We start from the raw sequence: 18,847 nt of genomic DNA, 5'->3' as shown, positions 1-18,847 counted from the left end.
AACAGATTTTCACCTGTCTAGGTTTTTAGACTATTTCGTTAAAGGAAAATTTTGTGAAAATGATGTTCAAGTTCAAAAAGCGTTTTCAGATTTTGTTTAATTTCAAAGCTCAAAATTCTTCAGTTCCGGCATAAAAACGCTGGTCACGCATTGGGAAGAATGTGTAGAAAAGGTCTTCAAATAAAAATTATTTTGTTTTATATAGTAATTTTACTTTAAAAAAAACCTTTACCTTGGAAAAGGACATTTCATGTGAAACAACTCAATATATACGTACATACTATTATAATTTGACATACATGCAATTGTAGGTGTGCTTATTATAAATTTGGTGATAGGTCATTGGCGATTTCTGTCTGTTGGTGATTGGAATGCGATCAGTGGTAGTGGTGGTGGTGGAAGAGGCGAAGAGGCGTCTGTGGATCCGATGGGCTCAGGCCTCAGTCCTCAGTCGTCACTCAGTCACTCCTCAGTGGCACCAAGGCCTCAGTTCCGACCGCTCGCCCGTTCATTGACTCGGCCCGGCAACAAATGACTCCGTTTGTCATTGACGCCGAGTGAAGAAAGATGTGCCAAAAAGTGTAAAAGACGCCCCTCGCCCTCCGTCGTTTCTCAATTTTGATTTTATCTCAGTGAAAAATGTCTCCTTCTATCATCCAGGTGTTTGTTTTATTTATTTTTTTAAATTTTAATATTAATATTTCAAATTTTTACGTTTTGAGATTTCCGGGAGTATCTGTAGTGACTGCTAGTAGTGTGGTCGTTTACGTTTATTTTTGCCTGTCAGCTCTCGCTGGTCAAAAACCTTCCAATTGTCAGTACAGTAGAAGAATATCAATCAATTCATGCTGATCATTATGTAACTGGTAAAATTACAATTTATTGGGGAAGACAAACCCACCGCTGAAGACGACGAGAATACCAAAGCCAAGAGGATAGGCAGATCGAAATGACCGGAAACGATCAAACTACAATTACAAATTTTCTTCTTTTTGCTTGTTTAGGAAACCTTTCATTTTTACCGGTTCGCCAGGGATGTCGGTTAATACAGTTTTCCACCTAAACAGGTGCTTTCTTTGAGTGACCGATCGTGCTAAGCATGCACTCTAATGATAAGTACGAAGTGAAGGGGAAAATTCTCAAATAACGGTATGTCTTTATAAGAGGTAACTGTTTTTCACCGGTATTGACGCAAGAAGCATCAATTGGTTGCTTGAGTTTTTCTTTTTTACCCGTTTTTCCACAATTCCGAGACTCGCTGGACAGATTTTGGACCCATTTAATAATAATTAATGAAGACTCGATTCTCCTTGACATTGGGCACAATGTAGGTACATCCTTCCTAGTTTGCAGGCGTGTTCCATCTAATTTGAATTTTTCCGAAGTCTTGCCGACGACCTTTGTTTATTTGTGTTTCATCCGAAGTTTTTGTAATGATGCCGGTTTTTCTTCTCGGCTCGATATGTTAAAGTTGATCGCTCTCTCACGTGATTACAGCCTTGACAATGACCGCAAATGATCCATGAGAGGAACGCAGATCTGCTTGAACGACTTCACTTACCTTCCAGGATTTTTTCAAACTTTGTGATATTCTTGCATTTTTACGGTTACCCAATGACGATGCCGACAACGGTTACATGTTAAGCTCCCACAGTCCGTCATACGAGCCAATTTTGAAACCTTGTAATTTTAAATGCTATCAATAATTTTTAAATACAACAAACAACGACATAGACTCAAATTTACATGAAAAAGTACCACCGTACAAATTCTTTGCGATGTCAAACAATTTATGTATTTGTTTATTATATTTGTCTAACTGAGTATATGAACGAAGGTCATACCAAGATGACACGTACACCTTCTTATGAGGATTACCTCCCCACATAGGGTACCCGTTGTGTGAAGAGCTTATCGCATTAGAACACATAAAAACAGACTACAAAAGAACTGAGACTGCAAAGAAAGAAACACTACATATGCACGGCAGGAGGCACACAGATCGCTGATCAAATATCTCAGGTCTCAGGTCTATAAATATTTTGAATTGTGTATAGATCTTTGTACCTTCATGTATGCAATATGTTATTTATTGGAACGAATTTGCGCGAATCCCCCAATTACCCCGAGGAATATCGAGCAGTCTGGGATAATATGAATGATTTGTGGTGTGTGTATAATTTATTAGAGTGAATGGCAGAGTTTATCTCAATTATCACGAAGAATATCAAGTACTCTGGGGTAGTGTGAATATAATTTATTAGCGCAAATTATATTATCTCCAATCACCCCAAGGAATATCTAATATCTAGGGTAGTGACTCTGAGTGTGTCAATGTAATTTTTTGCGCGAATGGAGGGGTTCATTCCCAATCACCCCAAGGAACATCGAGTACCTTGGGTAGTTTGAATGAATGTGTGAATGTAATTTATTAGCGTGAATGGAAGAGTTATTCCCAATTACCCCGGGGAATCTCAATTACTCTGGGATAGTGTGAATGAAATTTATTAGCATGAATGAAGGGGCTTTTTCACAACCTCAATTACCCCGAAAAATACCGAGTATTCTGAATGATTTGTGGTGTGAACATAATTTATTAGCGTGAATGGCAGAGTTTATCCCAATTACCCCGAAGGATATCGAGTACTCTGGGATAGTATGAATGATTTGTGGTGTGTGTACATAATTTATTAGCGTTAATAGCAAAGTTTATCCAATTACTACGAAGAATATCAAGTACTCTGGGGTAGAGTGAATGTAATTTATTAGCGTAATGACGGGGCTTATCTCCAATCACCCCAAGGAATAGCTAATATCTAGGGTAGTGACAATGAATGTGTGAATGGAAATTTATTAGCGTGAATGGAGGGTTTATCCTCAACCTCAATTACTCAATACCGAGTAATTTTGGGTAGTATGAATGATTTATGGTGTGTGTATTTAATTTATTAGGGTGAATGGCAGAGTTTATCCCAATTACCCCGAAGAATATCAAGTACACTGGGGTAGTGTAAATGAATGTATGAATGTAAATTTATTAGCGTGAATGGTGGGGCTTTTCCCCCAATCACCCCAAGGAATATCGAGTACTCTGTAGTGGTGTCAATGTAATTTATTTGCGTGAATGGCAGAGTTTATCCCCAATTACTCTTGGGTGAGAATGTAATTTATTAATATAAATGCAGTGAATTATTCCCAATTTTCCCGATAATTATCGAGTGCTCTGGGGTAGTGTGAACGAAGTCCGGTGTGTGAATCTCATTTATTAGCGCGAATGTTCGGGTATATCCCCAATTGGGTATTTTTGTATTTGTTATAATGTATTTTTTTAAATTAATAGATGTATCATTGTCAAGAAATAAAAAAACCCACATGTTTTCGTTGAGAAAGGCGGAACGTTAAAAATCCGACCACCCATCGGAATCCCAAATCGGCCTGCAAGTTGGCATATAAAAGAAGAGAAGCCGTCGGAAGGGAAAAAATCCTTGGAATCCACTATATATTTTTTTAGGTCAGATGATGTGTCCGACGAAGGAACCTCGGTCAGAGTGGGAATGGTGCAGGCACCGAACTTGTTGGTATAACGGAACAAATGCCCGAGGCCCTTTGGAGGAACTTGTAAAAGTCAACAACGGGAGGTCTTAAAAAAAAAACATTCCATCCGCTATGTCGCAAGGCGATATGCATTTTGAGTTGCCGGTTTGCCTATTACCTTACCCAAACTTGAAATCATCGGAAGAAGATATCATAAAAATGTGGCTTACGAGTTCTTTTAAAGCATAACTCGGGTTGAACGACCTTTCGACCAACGGGACATGGTTACACATTTCTTAAACAACGTGATTTCCCCCCTCGCGTTCTTTTTTCTTTTCAAAAAAATTGTCCTTCTGTACATAATTTTCCTACTTGTTACGATTTTATCTAAATTAAACTTATGCAAATATAACATATAAATAAAGCATGAAGTAGGTGTATGACAAGAATAAATTTTCTAAGTTCACTACGTCTATTTTATTATATTTGTTTATTTGTTTTTGGTTGCCTGAGTAAAAACCGATAAACATTTAATAAATTATGAAACAAACCATACAATTACAAATTTATAAAATTTACAAATAAAATCCTTGTATATAAATAACGGTTTACAATTAATATTATATTAATGACTTAAGTGACCAAATTTGATTGAAGATGACTGTCAAGGTTCAATTTGAATGACAAAAGTGATCTTGAGTTTATTACATTTGAAGGGAAATTATTCCAATTTTCTACGACGCGATTTGAGAAGAAAGTTAAGTCCGACTAATTTCTGGGGGCACTTTTCTCGAAGTTTCATGCTTCGGCTTCAGAAAAATTGAGGCGAAGTGTCATATTTATTTGTAAGAATTTTATACGTTTCGATGAGATCTTGCCTGTACGATCTTGAAGAGTTGTCAAATTTAGGAATTCAAGTCGGTTGACGTAGCTGTAAGGCTTTAATTTTTTGAATTTGGCGAAACGTCTTTGAACTTTTTCTGGTGTCTTTTTGAAACCAAGGGTTCCAAATATTAATAGCAAACTCTAGTATGGGTCGAACATAGGTATCATAAATTTTTTTCAGGAGACGTAAATGTGTATTTAACTTGGTATGCAAGGAAACTTCCTTTTTTAGACGATTCCCAGGACATTCCATTTTAAGTCTTCTGATATTGCTATCCTCAAGTCTTTTTGAAATGAAGCCAATGAGCTACCTTCAAGTTTGTAGGTTAAAGGAGGGCTTTTAGCCAGATGGAGAAATCAGCAATTGTCAGGGTTAAAATTAAGACCCCACAAAGTATCGGTCAGAAAACTTATCAATGCTCATTTTCAGTGAATGAAGTCTAGGGATTTGCAAATATCTTTGTATCATATGCAAAAGTACCGATTTTTACAGTGAATTTTATCATTTTATCACGAATGTGAAATAAGAATAGAATTGGACCCAGGGCCGATCCTTATAGAACTCCGCTAAGCACGGGAATAGAATATGCTTGATCAACCTTAACATCAAAATTCTTGTCAGAGAGGTATGATTTTAAGAAATTTAGGAAAGTACATGGACCATCCAGTTTGAAAATTAAGAGCCTGTGAGGCACATGATCAAACGCCCTGGAAAAAAACAAGGTACATGGCATCGTTTGGAACGTTTGACGCCTTGATTTTGTCCAGGGGCTGACATGTTTGTAAACACGGAATTTGTATTTCGGTTGCCGAAATGTATTTCATACATGAACAAATAAGTACCCAAATTTGTCAGAAATCTAACGACTGTCTAATGATATTGTAAGAGCTTTACATTGGTAGTCCTAGGTTTTCGTGCTCGGCATAAATTCATACTAACCCACAATACCTGACAGTTGAAATAGAATAAAAACTTCATGGGACAGTATAAATTTGTGTATCAAATTGCATAGTAATTGCTTTTTCATTGACCATCGAACAGTTACCCGACTACCTACTCTTACCTGTTATTTCCTGCCCTAGCTGTCACTACCTGTTATATTTTAGAACAAGTGTGTGGTGATTAGTGACCGTTAATCGATAATTATTCAGAAATCGTGAGATGCAGTCTGGTGTAATGTAGGTTTCAGAAAAACATTTTCTTTATAGTGCCAACGTTTCGATCTTTATTGAGATCATCTTCAGGGCTCAAAGAGTTTGTCTCCTGTGGAAATGTGCCATTCTTGCGCGTCTTATTGAGAGTGCCCTTGCACAATTACACAGAAGACAAACACTTTGAGCCCTGAAGATGATCTCAATAAAGATCGAAACGTTGGCACGATAAAGAAAATGTTTTTTTGAAACCTACATCACACCAGACTGCATCTCACGATTTCTGAATAATTTTAGAACAAGATTGAAGCGTATTACTATGTTCTAATAGTCGTACTGTTAATACGATTAGTTGTTTTTGTCGGTAATAAAAAGAGATTCAGATAACTTTGCATTGAGTGAATGGTATCGGGGCTTTATCGGGTCTCTCAGGAGTTCTGTAAGTTTCTTTTCAACTCAGATGTCTTTTTCCAAGTGAGGTACACTCTTCGATCTAGGGGCATAAAGAAAACACCGGTCGAGGTGAAAAAAGGGTCGTAAATCGCCAGAACTCGAATCCCGAGAGTGGCGTGAAAACCGAGTCCCGCGGACCCGCCCAGCCTTTTTTCTCGGACCCACAAATTCTAAAGCGATGCGTGGGAAACTCTGCAAGAACAGTTATGACCAATTGGGAATCTCGAGGATTTCTTTTTCTGGCGAGTTAACGGTCAAAGACTTTAATTCGATATTTTCTTTTTGAGTAGACTCCGAAGAATCTGTATTGTGACCAGTCGACCGGAGACAAAAGCCCGATGATGTGAACTTGTGAAAAGTTCCCAGCCGAGCCATCCAACAGAAAAGAACGATATTCTAATTTGACAAAAAGTCAATTCTTCGTCTGCCAGCCCGTTTTAAAATGACGCCACAGCGAAGAAGAAAAGTCTTCACTACTTTGTCGGATTCATGAGGAGGGGTCAAGAATGATGTAGTTTTTTTGTCGTTTCGACCTTTATTCGAGTCATCTCCGGAGCTCAAAGTGTGGTACTAATCTTGTTGTGTCATAAAAAGTTCTGTTTCTACTGCAATCATTTACAACTAATTTATAAACACAGGGTCATGATCTTACAAAGATCGTTAGCAGGAGCACATTTAACAGGTTAATAAAGAAGAAGAACAAAAATAAAGCTATGACAAAACACAAACGAAACTACTTAGAACGCCTCTAAGGTATGCCTGCCTAACCCTTGGCAGTTTATTAAAGCATTCCAATTATGGTAATTTATATAAAACACTCACACACATAAAACTAAACTATATGTTATAAAAATCCTTCATTGGGTGGCCGCAACGGTTTAGGCGTTGACACGGCGCTCATAACTGTAAGGTAGAGGTCCCGGGTTCGAATCCAGCAGCCCTGCATTCAAACCCGACATACTTACAAATGGACATTTTTCAAAAACACCGGCACCCTGAGGGTTTATATGACCTCTGCTGTTGACAAAAAAACCTTCATGCCCTTATTTGACCAAACCATAACGGGAGCGATGAGCACATGTCCCACAGCTGGCATGGAGAAAATATTGGGATTAACCCCCTCCACATATGATAATCAGGACACAGAAAACTATTATTAACATCATCCTCCAACAGGGCTAAAACTAAAATGGAAAGTAACAGCCTAATGAAGGAACATCCGATACTCATGGCACCCATGAGACGACATGAAGGATGTTTGAGTTCAAGCAAAATTTCCAAACAAATTTAAGTACCAAAAAAAGAAGGGGGAAGAGGGAAAAACGAAGAGAATGGCACCATTTGCTGGTATACTTACGGAGTAAGGTAGGAGCAATTTAGTCCTAGAACCAAATACTCATAACCCATGGGAAAATACAATCATCAGTATCTTCAGGCTAAGCCTATTCAATTAGTGATGTACCCAGTTCAATCTGAACAAAGGGTACAACAACAAGAATTTTACTATTTCAAACATTTAGCTCAAAGGTGTGGAAAATGCAGAACTAAGAAGGTTAGGTATGCAAAATAAAGTCAGCCTCTACACATGGGAGTAAACAGCAACGAGAGCGCGGTCGACCTTGCAAGGAAAGAGGTACCGCTGTTGGTCCTGAATCCTTCGGGCATAGGGATTCACACTATCAATGAATACCTTCGACAAATAGACAAAATAAAAATGAGGAAACAGAGGAATTTACTCATTGGACATAAACAATCCAAAAAACCTTCTAGCAAATTTTGGAAAGAAAGAATATACCAAAGAAAGTAGGAAAAACCTTTGAATCCTAACAAGACACACCAGACTGAATGGGGCATCGGAAGAACATTGTTATAACCTGGAAAGAAGCAGAGAAAACACGAACACACCTAAACAAACCATGACGCCACATTTGATCGCAGGAGGAAGTGTTTTGTTATGTTGAACGTAACCTTAAAAGAAATTCAACCACTGAAATCGGTCCTACGAATCAAATCCCTTAATCGGGACTAGGAGTCACCTGTGTGCTGTAAGGGGGTTCAATAGCTCTTAAAGGGCGCAGCGTACTACACACCACGAATGATACATCTACATCTACATCTAGACCAGACCATTTCGTCTATACATAAATCAGTACCGAACGAGCCATATAGACGCTGCAATAAAATTGCACAAATACTTCGTTTCAACGGAATAACAAATGGGATGAGTAGTTTTTTAAAATTTATTTATTTAAATTAAATCATTTGAAAAGGATGACCTAGTTGCATCATTTTTAAAGGGATAGTAATCTAATTTTACCATACCATTTTTTACAGTCCATCTTTTATTATCTATTCCCAATGTTTTTATACATATAATATTAATATTTCCTTCAGTACTCTGGGGTAGGGTGTACGGAGTCTGGTGTGTGAATGTAATTTATTAGCGTGAATGGATAAGTTTATCCCCAATTACCCCGAGGAATATCGAGAACTCGTGGTTAGTGTGAATTCTAATCAGACTATCGAGTTTTTATCTTGTTTCTATGTTTCTGGCTATTTGTGTTTGTTACTTGTGTTCTTTTATCCAAAACTGACGAGACCCTGAGGTTCAGAGAGGCTAGCAATATGATAAAGAAAAGAGATAGTTGTTTACTGTTATATCATAAAATAACATAACTTGCTGGAGAAACAGTAAAATAAATTAGAATGTGTAAAACCCGAGGAAGATAAAATAAAACAAAGGCAAAGCTAAGATTTAGAGGGCTGGCAATGACGAATCTAGTTTTCCAACCCCCCCACTTTCGAATTTGGTGTCCGAGTGGATCGAAGTCACGTTAGCTCAAGCGGTTGGTTAGAACAGCGGCGTATTGAGCCGAAGGTCGTGGGTTCGAATCCCGCTCGTGATACTAGCTTTTTCATTTCAACCAATACCTTAAATGATGAATTAATATTTTTATTGACACAATTAAGAAAAAATTGTTAAAACATTTAGCGAGTAATACTTTATATATTTAATAAATGTTGAAATTTGATCATTATGGATCACTTTGGTCAGCCTTTCCTCACTTGGTTGGTGGTATTTTGGTTAAAACCAATCACTGAAGCGAAATGCTGAAACGTGTCTAACAGACCAATCCAACTAAGATAGGCAGACCAAAATGATTCGTAACGACCAAGTTTTCTGTCCTTCACCCTGTAGACTGGAGAAATCTATATCAATACCGCATTTATTATTTCTTTTCTTATAAAACAAATATGATCAATATCATATCAGCAGTTATTTTATTTATTTAAATCAACGAGAATCGGTATTAAATAGGGGCTTTCGATGGGGCACATCGGACATGGACAGGTGTTACTTTCCAGATGTATAATTTCTCCTTCTTCAATGAATTTCTTCATAAAAAACATACAATTTCTCCAATTTGTTTGTGCAAACTATATCTCCCAACAATGGTCTGCATTGTGGACCAACAGATTAAAATATATACAATAGAGATATGACACTCATTTACAGCCTGTTTGGCTTTGGAGTTATATTGTTAGTAATTATTACAAACAAGATTAGGTCAATACAGTATGCAAAAGATCAGACGACAAAAAATCATTTTATTTTATTTTTTCTCTAAAATATACTGTGTGAATCATCGAGAGTGAGGGTAACGGCACAGTCTCGACGGCAGGATTCTCCCAGTCTCACCATTTTATAACGCGCGTCGGTAATTGAGGTGGACTCTCACGTAGACCGTTTCTTGACCTCGAATATCCAACAAAGCTGAGCCGGGGACAACCCGTTTTCGATCTAGACGGTTTTGCCGATCCCACACTACAGAAGAAGCGGTTCAGTTCTCAAGATTTACTACAGTTGAAGATCGGGCATTGGTTCTGATCATTTATAAACCAACGTGTTGCCTTTTTTTGGAAGGATCAAAATTATAAGCTAAAAAAAAATATTTCTAATTGACTTCTTCGTTGGTGTCGTGGCCTTTGCATCCTCGCAGGAAGAAGCTATCCCTCGTCTACCCCGCCCCTTCTAGGTTCAGAAATTGGTAGCTAACGAAATATGATATAACTGTAGGAAGAAGATCAAGAAATATCTTACTTTTACATTCTAATAGCACACAACTCAAATCTTCGGAAGTTTAGTGAAGAGAAAGAAAAAAATCTTATTTTATTATTATTTTATCTAAAGAAATAAACACCCATCTAAATTCTAGGATTTGACCTGATAATAGGAGAAATTTTTGAAAAACATAAAAAAACTACAAGAATTTAAAAAAGACTAATTTATTTAACGCAGTTGCAAAGATTTAGGTGTATTCCTATTGTATGGAAAGTTGAAGACAGTAGGTAGACCACCACACGAAGTATCATCCTATCGCCCTATCTCATTGCTTCCAGTTATCTCAAAATTATTCCAAATATTTTTTGCTTAAAAAACTGAAACCTTGGTAAAGAAGTAGAGAAGACACCAACACAGCTAAACAAACTATGACTCACATTTGCTCACAGGAGGAATGTTTTGGGATGTTTAATGCAACCGTAGAAGAAATTCAACCACTGAAACTATGCTTACTAATCATGCACCTTGATGAACTAGGACTCACCGGTGTGCTTTAAGCACAAAACGGGGGGATACAATAGCCCTTTTACAATATACTTATGTTCTATAAAATAGAGGAACCAGATCCCTGGCCTTGGAACACTAATGGCTCAAGCACCTCCTTCTTCAATCATGTTAAGAGCTGTATTAGGCATAAATCTTGCAGTGTTAACACCTTGCAGACATATTTTATGAGCAACTCCAGCGTGGATACGTTAGGGATTTGTTTCTATGGAAAGCATGGAATTTGGCGTTGACTCTGGGAGAACCATAGATCTCACACGCACAAGTGAGTATGGCTCGGCATGTCCGCTGAACACCCCATCCTCGCGGACCAGGTAATCAATTAATCAACAGAGCCCCGTATAGAATTAATTAGCTATAGGAATACACTGTAGCAATGATCGGCATAAACATTTTCATAACGTTTTATAAATTAAATAATTATTTTTCAACTATAGTCCGGAAATGGGTTGCCACGGTCCAAAGCGTTCTGATCGTTAAACGAACTGGCGTTTTACACGGTCTTCACGGATTCTCTGGGAACATTCTCCTTCAAAATTGCAGACCGGATCTATGAAGGATCTGTCTGTTTCCATAGTTTATTTAATCGCCGTCTTCAACAGTCTTCATATACCGTTACGTTTATAGGTTTTTTTGTCCCCTTTGTTTTTAGGCCGGCTGTCGAAACTATGTCACTATTATTCGAGGACAAATCCATAGGAAAAGGATGCGAGGCCGGCTGTTGAATATCAATAAGTTAATATCTAATATTAGTGCTGTCGCGATTGTGAAGAATAAAACCCGTACCCCAAGCCAGAAAATCATCCACGGATTAGACAGACGATTCTCTCTCACCACATGCTCACGCACGTGGGTTCGATATTTTTATATTATAGTTAGTTTTTTTTAGTGAAACACTTCTGAGATGTTATATTTTATTAAGAAATTGAAATTGAACAAACCAATTTGTAACATGCATTATTAAATTTTATTAAAATACTAGCATTTATCTATCAGCGTCATCGTCCTCGCGGGACTCTGTTTTAATGTGCTTTTCTTATGTGATGCTTGTACGGCTTTCTAATATAATTTTTCGTTTCTCAAATTCTTCTTTTCTTCAGTTCACTTTGGTCTATACATGGTAAAAACTTGTCTATTTGATCCCTGATTCTTAGTGGCTATTCACGTCATTATAGGAATGCACTGTCGAAATTTCAGCCCTTTAGATCCCGCGGTTTGGTCTGTGCATTGTATGTCAGTCAGTCTCAAATACCTTAAAAAAACTCAATTTTTGCCTCATTAAAACTCAATTTAGTTAACAACCTCCAAGGGTAATAACTAAGAAAACTTGTAAAATGTACTGCTGAATATGTTACATGGGAGCCTTTCTTGATGTTCTATAAGTGTCCGCATGCGTGCAAATTAAAGCGCGTCCTTCCAAATACTCTGCTCTTATTTAACAAAGCGGTTTTTTCAAGTCTGATAAGGATCAGATTACTCCTAACAGTGCCCTGAGGCCGCGGGAGTACCGCAGGGCAGTGTTCTTGGACCAATCCTTTATTATACGAATGTTCCCACTTCACCTTCCACCCTCCTTTGTTTTTTGCTGATGACACAGCTGTACTATCCTCTAACCCCGATCTGAAGACATGTTGCATGTATAGTAGATTGATGTAGACAATGGAAAATGAAGGTAAATGAAATCAAGTGTGTCCATAAACTTTAAAGCAATCTCTAACATTCTACTACTACAATGTTCCTATCTCAACTCTGATTGCATTCACTATCATGGGTGACATCTAGACTCATGCTTAACATGTAATCAGCATACATAAATGAAATGACAAGGCCTAAACAGTCACTATGGTCAACTTATAAGTCAAATTATAAGATGACAATCCAAACCATCGACAAAAAAGCAAACCCACAATCCATAAAATGCTACTACAACCGATTTGAACAGAACTGTGGTAAACCTATACATTCCAATGTCCAATATCTCAATCCTTTCAATCTACTGTCTTCAGATGAATTATAAATAGTCCGTATTATGTCTCCAATATTACCCTTCACAACTTAAAATCCCATTAATAATTCTGCAAAAATTTACCAAGTTCCCAATAAACTCTTCCAACACCCTAATAGTCTCGCCCTAGCCTAGTCCAATAGAACACATCCTATAAGGTGTCTGAAGAGAAAATGGCCCCATGACCTCTTTTCTGAGGAGTGGGTAATGAAGTTTAGTTAATAAAATGAAGTAGGAGAATAATATTGATTATTTATTCCCCGTATGAAAATATATAAATAGTCATATATGTCTAAATATGTTTATGCATCCACAAATTGCATGTTGTAATTAGAAATTGCAGATTGTAATAAAATATTAAATTAATTAAAAAAGATAATTGTTTATTCACGAATTCCATTTTTATTTTTAAATATGTTTTACTATTATACATTTGTAAATTGAAGTGCTCTGGGGTGATTGGTAGAGTTGTGCACAGATTCACTGTCTGCGATGAGTATTGGTATTTCTCTTTAATTCGGGGGTGCCCTTTTGGCTCAGTGAGTGTATGTACATATTTAGTTGTATACTTGCGATTGAATTTCTATTTTTCTTTAACTTTGTGTATTGAGTTTTGAGCAATTCCCAGTTTTAGAAACTCGACTGTATTTTAACAGGGATTAGGAAGATCGGTGATGACAAAGACGATGTTAAACAAAATTTTGCCGATTTAATTTTGAACCCTGACAATTCTTTCCTTTGACTAACTTCACAAGAAACTGTTTTTAATCAAAATTTAAATGAGAACTAACCATCAATGATCAGGGACCAATCGAACGGGTTCTTCTTTTCAAACATGTTTTTCCAGCACAAATAAAAATTGGTTTGTTTCAGTTGCTGAGTAGTCTCATGCTCATCAATTGCAAATTTGACTGGGCCGTCGGTGAAAATATCGAAGGCAATGAGAAGTGTGGAACGAATGGACAGCAACTCAAGTACATTTGGGGAGACGCGTTTACGGACGCCCCGAATTGCCTCGGGCCCAATAACATGCCATATCCCTCGTAAGGCCGACAAAAAAGTTATAAAAGACTTAAATTAATCTTGTTGTGTATGAAATTTCTTTCCCAGGGCACAAATATCGCGAAACTTCAGAAAATCCAACAGCATCTGGGGCATGAGCTCGAGATACGGGCGGACTGCGAACATGGTGATTGATCCGTCCATAACTCAAAATGTGCTCATAAAGGCCCATGAAGCAACTAATTCCATATCTGGTGAAAACCAGCGATCAGGTGGGTTACTGTTAATTATTGTTTAAAACTTTACATATATAAACTTAAATCATGTTGGGAGGAAAAGACATCTTTCTTTTTTTTTCTTGCACAACCATCATTTTTGACTGTAATAAGTTGCTGAGTTTTCAAGTAGCTTTTACTCTGTTATTTCTAATTTTTCTCCTTCAAGACGCATACATGGATTTTCTTTCAGGCCTAGGGACAACTTTATTGTTATTAATATATTTTAAAACAGCCTTAAAACATTAATTCACATAGCAAACTGTATTAACTGTTTAAAAAATTAATACTACAGTTGTATCGCTTTTTTACAATCAGGTAGAGATTATTCAACAAAAGATTCTTGCCCGACTGGGCCAACAAGACTGTGTAAAACTCGGTACAACACGACAGCACCGATGTATGGCGTCTCGCTCACCTCTGGTCAACCAGTCACTATTGTGCAAAAATTTCCAGATCTTTTGCAGCAAGTGGTGTATGAAGTTTGCGAGTAAGTATTGTAAGAGTTTTTGTACCTTTTTTATCTGTATTTTATTTTATCACTTTTTCAAGTTATTACAAAAATAGTTAGGTCATTAGATTTAGAAAGTAAAATTTTAAAGACCCTTGAAACAAAAATAATTGCATAGATAAAACGGATTTTTTTTTCCATTCAATGCAATTTTAACTGGATTTCTAAGTTTAGCCAAACCATAATTTTTTTTTGTCTTAAACAAACTTGATATGTGATATACTCCCTTGTTCATGATACTATCTTACTACTTATACATACCATTGCTTCCAATCCATACCTTGTTCACTTTTGGCAGGACTTAACCTTCAAAAGCAAAGAAATTGGTCATGACAAATTTCTTACTTCTAAAGATTATTGGAGAGAAACTAAATTACAGGCAGAAAGATAAGTTTCTTTTAACTGAAAATAACTGCCTAAAAAGTTAGAAAAAAAGAGAGAATTAGTATTATAAGAATGATTGTATCATATGTAAAGTATTGAACTTTAACATAAATGTTTAGCCTTTGCAATGGGATCTTCACAGATTCCATATAATTGCTTAATAAATTTAATTGATTGCATTTACTTGTTTTGTTTGGCTATATTTTGCCAAATTTTTTCTGGGCCAGCTAAGTACCAGGGCTATTGCCAGCACCTCATGTTTTCACTTTTCAATACCTCACATTTTTTTTTTTAGAACAAAAAGAATTGGCTCTTTCTGTTGGAATTTTGGGATTTGATTTCTACTCATATTTACCCCTTCACACATGGTGAAAAGGCTCGACAACTGATGAAACTTCAAACTTAGCCTAACCTTAGTTTGGTGGGTCTCAGGGTATTTGATATTCTGCTGAAGGCCCGCCCTCATTCATGTTAATAAATACAGTCATATTGATATAACCTTTCATATCATATGCATAGCTAAAAATTGGGGTGTTGCTAGGATATTAATATTACGCTCATGCCTTCTCCCTTTCACTCTAAAAACACCTAACCTAAAGCTAATCTACTTAGGTGGGTCTGTGATATTCCACCATGACCCACCCACACTTGCTCAACTCACGTTCATAAACACATTCATTCAAGACACAAAACACCCACAGAAAAATCCTACCTAGTTTGGTTGATCTGTGGGGTACTCTATATTCGACCATAATCCACCCACACACTCAACACTCACTCTAATACTAACTTTCTTTTTTTTTCAAATTTTTTGGATTGCTTTGCCATTTAGAGAATCTTAAGTCCAAATTAAATCTCCCATTAAGATTTAATTTTGTATAATAGATTGATTTATAATTTGTATGCAGTTTGGTTGAGATGAAAAATTAGTGACATGAGCAGGGCTCAATACACCAATGCTCTAATCACTTGAGCTATTGCAACTTCCCAAGACATCAAGTCATCATCTCAACTTAAAACTTTTTGTCAAATTTCTCTCTTTTTGCCATATATTCAAATTTTGTGTAATTACTTCGATTCTCAGCGACCACAGCCAGGTGCTTTTAGAGAAGTATAGATATTTCAGTAATTGTTATATTAACCTATATGGTTTTTAGTTCGTGTGTCACCTAGAATCAAAATGTTTACACAAAATTTGAACAGGTTGTATGTTGAGATGATTAGTTGGTGTCTCAAGGACAGAAGTCACGATAGCTCAAGTGGTAGATCGGATGTGGTAGTGATCCGGAGGTCATGGGTTCAAGTCCCTCTTGTGACTCAACCATATATTACAAAAAAAAAATTAGAAATCACTTTAGTTAACTAGGACAAACTAAAAAATTTGTATAACAGGTTAATTTGTTTAGAGGCTGGATGGTGCAATACCTGGTTAAACAGGGAAGGTGAAACATCAGCCAAACTCAGTATTTTCTGTCGGTCTCAAAATGTTGTTTTCACGCCCAATTGGCCAATCACAGCCAATTTTCTTCAATTGATACCATTCCGGTCATGCATGGCGTAAGCTGGAATTCAAGGAAGCTCTTAATGAACTGCTATTCACTGGCTGTACAGCATTTGAACAAAGTCCTGCTTTATTTGTTTTTCACAGGTTGAAAAATGACCACTGCTTCAAGTAGTGCTTCAGTCTAATGCGTTGCTTCAATAATAAAACAAAGTTGTTCAATATCCAAAAAAAAATTTCATATTTATTGTTTATTTTAAACTGTGTATTTTTATCGTTATATTGATTATATCATACTTATTTTACTGTAAACCAAATTAAATAAGATTAGAAATTCAGTTTGAATAAAAATTAGTTAATTATGATGGTTTTAAACAAAAAGTCATTAATTTAAAAGCATATAGTGATAGGATAAATTTAACAAACGAGCTATTTCTTGGCTTTGCTCTTAATAACGTGTAATATCTGGCTTTGTAGAAGGACTTAAGTCTCCTAAGCATTAGTTAAATAAGTGATTGGATTTTCCCATAAATGCTCAAAGGGATTCATGCCAGGAGGACATGCTGGCCAATTCATTGTGATAACCTCACATCTTTTATCATGTACACAAGAAGTTGCCCCCAATAGATGGAGTGAATAGGACCACAGCTTCAAGAACTTCCTCTATCTACTTCAGTGCAGTCAAAGATCCATTATGTATCATCTTGGTCGGTTTGGACACGGATTCATCACATATCATAACTGTCTTTGAAAAGGCTGTGACGCATGTGAAGCAAAGCATTCTCCATGTCTTCTCCACCCAATGGTGCCAGTCATCTAATGGCCACAAACCAAACTGGCACTCTGTGGAGAAAACAGCTCTCCATTGTTCAAGTGTCCAAGCGAGATGCTGATTTGTGAATAGTTGCCTTTCTACTCAATTCCTCTCAAGCAGTATTGAACCTAACGTGGGATGTCTAAGGTCTAGGCTATTCTTACAAAGCCTTCTAATAACTGTTTTGGAGCTTGTGGGACGTTGATTCCACCCCATACCATAACTGCCTTTCAAAATGCCGTGATGCAATTTACATAGAGCAAAGCGTTCTCCATACATGGTGCCAGTCATTTGATTGCCACAAGCCAAACTGGCACTCTGTGAAGAAAACTTTCAGCCTTCCATTGTCCAAGTGAGATGCTGATTCCGAATAGTCTCCTTTCTACTCAATGCCTCTTGAGCAGTAAAGAGCCTGATGTGGGATGTGTAGAGATTAGGCTATGTTCACAAAGCTTTCTGATGAATGTTTTAGAGCTCACCCTTGCATTACGGACCTTTTGGAATTGACTACCTATCAAGGAAGCTGTTAAATGATGATTCTGTAGTGCGGTAAGAGCAATAAAACATAGTCAACCACTACCATCAAATCTTCTGGTGACCCTGGTTGATGATCAGCACTGCACACAGGACTTTGGCTATGTAATGATCAGTACATCCGGCATTGGGCAAAGCATCTGCCCAGACGAGATCACCTTTAAACCACGCTTTTAGGAAAACAAATTAATTCATTTTTTACCCAGATTTATTGACAAGTTGGCTCTGGAAAGTACGAAATTTTTTTTTAATCTAAAAGGTGTCACGGGCATAATCCAACTCTACAATTTTGACATGGCTGGGCCTTCTCATGAGATTGGGGTCTGAGCCACTTTTCTAATTAGGCTTGTCTCGACCTTGACCAATGTTGAATGGCTTGTGGACCAACTTGTGCCACGAATAAAAGACATTAAAAGAGAACCACTATCATGAATTTATTCACCCCCGAAGTAGTGAACCCTGACAAAGGATTAGTAACACTCTCTAATAAACAAGTTATTAATGTTGTGTGTATGTCATATTCATCTTTAGATGACGTTATTATGGAAAAAATAAATACAAGTCTTTGGTTTTTTTGCCTGTGAGTGTTTATTGATATTGGTTTTATAATTTTATTTTCTGTTTCCAGGTCCAAAGAGTGCGATGTCGTCCATGGTGAATGCACGCAGACCTACGTCCCTTATCTCTTCCTTGTAATTCCGCTTGGGCCAGTTACTTTAACGGGTCAGGATTACGTTTTGGTGGAAAGTGGATGCGTTTGCAAGCCTAAAGTAACATTAACATGAACAAGACAACTTCGCTTCATCAAAACAATGCTTTTGATCTCGATGACATATTGTTTAAGAAAAACGCAATAACTGAAAATTTTTTGACTAAATTTACCACAAACGGATTTCTAACTTTTATGCATTTAGTTTAAATGATAATACGAGGTCTTATTTATTTTTGTAAATAGTTTATTTCTGTTATTGTGAAATTATATTTATTAAATGAAATTGAAAATATAAAGATTAATTCAATAGCATACCAAATAAATGAAGTATTATCTTCTTTATAAAAAAACATAAGATCATTTTTTTTTAAATATAAGAAGTATTTACACACTTCAATTCCCTTACATACTACATTCTGTTTTTTCAAAAGAAAAGTCACAATTGATTAGCAATTTGT

General features: G+C 36.7%; 1 protein-coding gene across 2 annotated transcripts; it reads left to right on the top strand.

The window, feature by feature from the left end:
* Positions 1–256: 256 nt before the first annotated feature.
* Positions 257–18,683, top strand: LOC106662778. 2 transcript variants are annotated; one of them, XM_014387095.2, is made up of 5 exons: positions 257–660; positions 13,530–13,699; positions 13,767–13,930; positions 14,252–14,423; positions 18,306–18,682. In XM_014387095.2, the coding sequence occupies exons 1-5, from the start codon at positions 640–642 to the stop codon at positions 18,460–18,462; spliced, it is 684 nt and encodes a 227-aa protein (XP_014242581.1). In that variant the 5' UTR covers positions 257–639; the 3' UTR covers positions 18,463–18,682. The 2 variants fall into 2 exon arrangements, with proteins under 2 accessions (XP_014242581.1, XP_014242582.1); XM_014387096.2 differs by lacking the exon at positions 257–660 and adding an exon at positions 11,438–11,500 and having other exon boundaries at positions 18,306–18,683.
* The last annotated feature ends 164 nt before the right edge of the window (positions 18,684–18,847 follow it).

The sequence above is a fragment of the Cimex lectularius genome, unplaced genomic scaffold (genome assembly GCF_000648675.2).
Source record: "Cimex lectularius strain Harlan isolate CLEC.00 unplaced genomic scaffold, Clec_2.1 scaffold84, whole genome shotgun sequence".
In the NCBI taxonomy this organism is placed as follows: Eukaryota; Metazoa; Arthropoda; class Insecta; order Hemiptera; family Cimicidae; genus Cimex; species Cimex lectularius.
Note: the sequence above shows the minus strand (reverse complement) of the source record. Positions and strands in the feature narration are given on the sequence as shown.

Coding starts and splice junctions, on each gene's coding strand:
- LOC106662778 (XM_014387095.2), top strand. CDS start 640: ATGTCTCCTTCTATCATCCAG. Junction 661..13,529: donor TGTCTCCTTCTATCATCCAG/GTGTTTGTTTTA, acceptor GGTTTGTTTCAG/TTGCTGAGTAGTCTCATGCT. Junction 13,700..13,766: donor AATAACATGCCATATCCCTC/GTAAGGCCGACA, acceptor TTTCTTTCCCAG/GGCACAAATATCGCGAAACT.